The sequence below is a fragment of the Priapulus caudatus genome, unplaced genomic scaffold (genome assembly GCF_000485595.1).
Source record: "Priapulus caudatus unplaced genomic scaffold, Priapulus_caudatus-5.0.1 Scaffold358, whole genome shotgun sequence".
Classification (NCBI taxonomy): Eukaryota; Metazoa; Priapulida; class Priapulimorpha; order Priapulimorphida; family Priapulidae; genus Priapulus; species Priapulus caudatus.
The window spans coordinates 260,701-265,310 of record NW_014577419.1 but is presented as its reverse complement, the minus strand read 5'-3'; the positions used below and the strand labels follow the sequence as shown (position 1 = coordinate 265,310).

The following is a 4,610-nucleotide window of genomic DNA, read 5'->3' as shown; positions in this document are numbered from 1 at the left end:
CCCAGCATCCCAGTATCCTAGCATTCCTCCAGTCAGCATCCCAGCATCCCTCCGATCAGCATCCCAGCATCCCAAGCAGTCAGCTGCATCCCTCCAGTCAGCCATGCCGTATCTGGCCAATAGAACATCCATAGCATCCAAGCATCTCGCCCAGTCAGCATCCAGATCCCAGCATCTTGCAGTCAGCATCCAGTCATCCCTGCATCCTTTGGAATCCGCGTCAGATCCTGATTCCATGAAATTTCTTGCATTCCGCAGTCAGATCCCAGCATCCTGATCTTTGCATTCGCCAAGTCGTTCATAACCAGCATTCAAATCGCAGATCTGCATACCTAGGCCATCCCTACGATATGCATTCCTGCATCCTCGAATCAGCATCCCAGACATCCTCAGCAATCTTGCGTATGTGATTTTACGAGATGAGAGGCCCCGTCGGCTTCGCATCACAATCCGCGAGAAGCAGACGAAGTCCGTCGGTCGAGTCGTCCGTGTTGGATCGTTGTTGTTCGTCGCACCAACCGCGCCCGGGTTGTGGGCCAGAGCGCCACTCTACCACATGCTCCCGGTTATTGTCGCGCCGCCTCCCGCGCGCTGTTTTGCATGTTGTCGTCTGTCCCGTGTTCTGCGTCGTCGCGGCGTTCCTGCGAATCCCGGAGCAGTCCTGGATAATCACAAAACAAAATCGAGGACGGGACGATAGCGGGAACACACATTCAAGCCACCCCGCGTAGATGGACAGATGGGGCCTTTCCCTGTTGCCAATCGGGCCGGCGAAACGGTGGGGCGGAGGCACGGCTTCCGTCGGAGAAGTTTCGAGAGGGAGGAATATGGTGGTTGTACTGCTGCTTGTCGTTCGATCAGCGGGGCCCGGTGGTTATTTTGACCCCAAACGTTTTAGGAGATCTGTTTACCGTGTCCGGGTAGTTCGTATAAAGATGACATGTTACAGTTTTGGAATTTAGGCCGTGGGCTTGGTCCGAGTGTGTGATAGGATGTTTTCGGAGGAGAAGCAGATTCGAGAATGAAAGTGGAATCAAAAATTGTGATTATATCGATTAGGCCAGGAAAAATCGGAGGTGGGCGGAAGCACCACCACGTGGATCATTTTTGTCGACGACACGACGGGCTGGTATAATCTCTGCATATTGCACGTTGCGAAATCCCGAGACAGACATGCAGACCAAGATAGTAAGGACTTATACACAAGAGGAAGCTGACCGCCATATCCGGCCAAATCTTAAGCATATGTTGCGTCATAGTTGCCTTGGAAACAGAGATTAGTGTTCTATTGTCTCTGGCGAGTTCGAGTCTGCACGAGCCGTTTAGGTGATTTATGCGTTCCATAGATGGCGTCCGTTGGTAGGGCGGAAAAGGGCACACAGCCATCCGCTCCTTCTTGTGTATATTTAGCTCCTTGCATGAGACGGCGCGGACGCCAGGGGAGCCGGCACACTATATCTAGACGGTAGATACGCTCCCTATATATTGCAGGCCGGTTAGAAAAAGAAAGAAGGTCCGGAAAGCAAATGTCCAATTAGTTTTCCGCCGAGCCGAACCGCAGCGGCGCGGGCGATAGCAGCGCGTTCTCGCCCGGCGCGCTCATAAACAAGAGAACGCGACGCGTCACTCGGAGATCAGTTTATTTTCCGATAAACAAATGCGGGGGGAAGGTTGCACCAATATTTTATATCTCGGCTGTTGGTGCACTCTCCTGTTGTTGATGTTAGTCCTTGTCCATTCTCACAAAGGTTATAATGGCTGGTATGCTATGACTACATGGTGTATATATATACTATTAAATGTCGATAAATATATATAGTAATATATATCGAGGAGAGAGAGATATGAGAGAAAACGATGATAGAAGGAGAAAGAGAGAGAGAAGAAGAGGAGAGAGGAAGCAAGGACGAAGAGAAAAAGAGAAGAGAGAGAGAGACATGAGACGAGAGAGAGATGAGAGGACGGAGGAGGAGAGAGGAGGAGATATGAGAAAGAACGAGAGGGATGTGAGCGAGGAGAGAGAGAGACAGAATAAGAGAGAGAGGAGGAAGATGAGAGAGAGAAAAGAAGAAGAGAGAGAGAAGGCATGCGAAGTAGGGAAACGAGGGAGAGCCAAGCGGAAAGAAAAGAAAGAAAGAGAGAGGTTAGAGAGAAAGAAAGAGAGAGAGAAGGCGGTTTTCGGACGAAAAGAATCGTGATACTGACGAGAGTCATTGAGAGAGAGAGGAAGAGGAGCGCGGAGAAGAGAGAGAGATAGAGAAGAAAGAAAAAGACGAAGGGCGAAAAGCGAGCAAGAGAGAAGACGGGAAGAGAAGAGATGTAAGAATGGAGAGGGGTGTAGTAGTAGCAGCACGATAGAGAGAAAGAAAGAGGAGCAGAAAGCAGAGGAGGGAGAGGAGGAGTATGATGAGAGAGGGAGAGACGAAGCATGAGAGACGAAGATCAAGAGGAAGATGAGAGAGCCGAGAGCTAAACCACCTAGGGGCGAGAGGGAAGAGAGGAGAGAGAAGAGAGTGGAGTAGCGACAGTGAGAAGACAGAGAGATGAGAGAGGAGAAAAAGAGAGCAAAGCGAGAAGAGGGAGAAGAGGAGGAGAGAGAGAGAGAGAGAGAGAGAGAAGTAGCAGTAGCAGTAGCAGCAGCACTCACGTTTCTCAGCACCTGCTGGCCGAGGAAGCTGGCAGCTACAGACGACAGCTTCTGCTTCGCGCCGACCTTGCAGCGAATGTATCCGTGCAGGTTCGCCCCCTGCAGCACGAGACTCACACACACCACCATCTATAAACAAGAGGCAGGAGCGATGAGCGCCACCTAGCGAGAATGCAGCGCGACAAGAGGTCATTGGGTCGTCGATCACGCCGCTGCTCGCATTTTGGGTGCGACATTATTTTCGAAAATGGCGACCTTGAAATTTGCCTCGCGTGCGAAATCTAGCGACCGGGTATTTTCCAATGTGAATTCCACGATTTTCTCCGCTTCTCTAATTTACTATAATACCTTATACCTATAATTAGCTTGTCTAAAAGGTTACTCGTTAATTCTTAACTTAATTACTTAAATTCCTTATCAACAGGAAGATGGGATCTGATGCCTGACCGATCGAATCGGCGAATTCTAGGCTACGTCCATTCCTCTCAGAACCTTGCCCGAAGGGACACAATACTCGCTCTACCCTCATATTCCTATCGAAAGTAAGATCACATCTGATGCGAATCGGCGAGGCAGACACTTACAAACCACTGGAACTTGAGGCCCACGAGGGTGCTAAAGAAGAACACGCACCAGATGATCGGGAAGATGACGAGCGAGAGCCAGAAGAGACGCGACTCGGCCAGCGTGTACTTAGACGTGCTCTTGTTCTGAAGCAGAACGGCAGACGACTCTTTATTGCATGTATTATTCAAATACAAATGCACTTGGTGAAAAACAGTCTTTAACATAATATACTCTTAATAAGTACTTTAATCTATACTTTAATGAGTCTTATATATACTTTAATTTATACAGACTCGTGTGAGCGTGATGTCATTCCAACTAGTAGTCTCTAGACTAATTAATCACTACAGATATAACTGTAAGTAAGAACTACAACTATAAATATAAACAAAACAACTACACTTATAACTATAACTACAACTACAACTACAACCAATAACCACAACTATGACTATTTGGATGCCATCTGTAATCACAAAACAATCGGGGCGTTAACATGACAGTGGCTCCCTCTGCAATTCGGCCGGAAACGTGCGCGACGCGAGAATTAGAGCAGCATAGATCGTTACTGCTGCCTTCGTTCGACACGACCCTCGTTATTCGACACAAACGTTAGAGACGCCCCGATCGCGTATTAAACGTAAACCTCACATGCAGACCTCGCCCCTCGCCCCTCCGTACGTTTCTCACGCATCTCGCGACGAATGAAATCGCTCGATAGCACTAACAAACGCGCGCGCCGACCGCCACCGACATTTTTCAGACGACACGACGCTGGTTAAATCTCTGCCATTTGCACGTGCGAAATCCCCAGCACAGACATGCAGACCAAGGAGCTAGATATACACAAGGAGAGGAAGCGCCGCTATATCCGGCCCAAATCTTTGCCATATTTGGTCATATTGGCCTGGAACAGATTAGTGTTCTATTGTCTCTGGGTTCGAGTCTGCACAGCCGTTTCAGCTGATTATGGTCCATAGATGGCGTCCTTGAGGCGAAAAGCACACAGCCAATCCGCTTCCTCTCCTTGTTATATTTAGCTCCTTGATGCAGACGGGTGGACGCGGGACCGCCCACTTACCTAGCGGTGATACCGCTCCCTATATATCTGCAGCGGTTAGAAAAAAAGAAGTCGAAAGCAAAATGTCAATAGTTTCCGCGACCGAACCGCAGGGCGCGCCGGCGATGCAGCCGGCTCTCTCCCGCGCCTCGATAAACAAGAGGACGCAACGCGTCACCTCGAGATCACGTTCGATAAACAACTGGCGGGCAAGCTTCACCAATATTTTATATCTCGCGTGTTGATTTGTCCTTTCCACTTCTCAAGGTTATAATGGCTGTATGCTATGTGTGTATATATATACTATATGTACGATATATATATATAGTATATATG

General features: G+C 48.8%; 1 protein-coding gene across 1 annotated transcript in view; it reads right to left on the bottom strand.

The window, feature by feature from the left end:
- Positions 1 to 566: 566 nt before the first annotated feature.
- LOC106809493 (Golgi apparatus membrane protein TVP23 homolog A-like) overlaps positions 567 to 4,610 on the bottom strand; it is a 10,490-nt gene continuing 6,446 nt past the window's right edge. Inside the window, exons 4-6 of the mRNA XM_014812580.1 lie at positions 3,232 to 3,357; positions 2,645 to 2,776; positions 567 to 590 (exon numbers count right to left, since the gene is read on the bottom strand). Of these exons, the coding sequence (XP_014668066.1) occupies positions 567 to 590; positions 2,645 to 2,776; positions 3,232 to 3,357 (282 nt within the window). The remainder of the gene's footprint in view (positions 591 to 2,644; positions 2,777 to 3,231; positions 3,358 to 4,610) is intronic.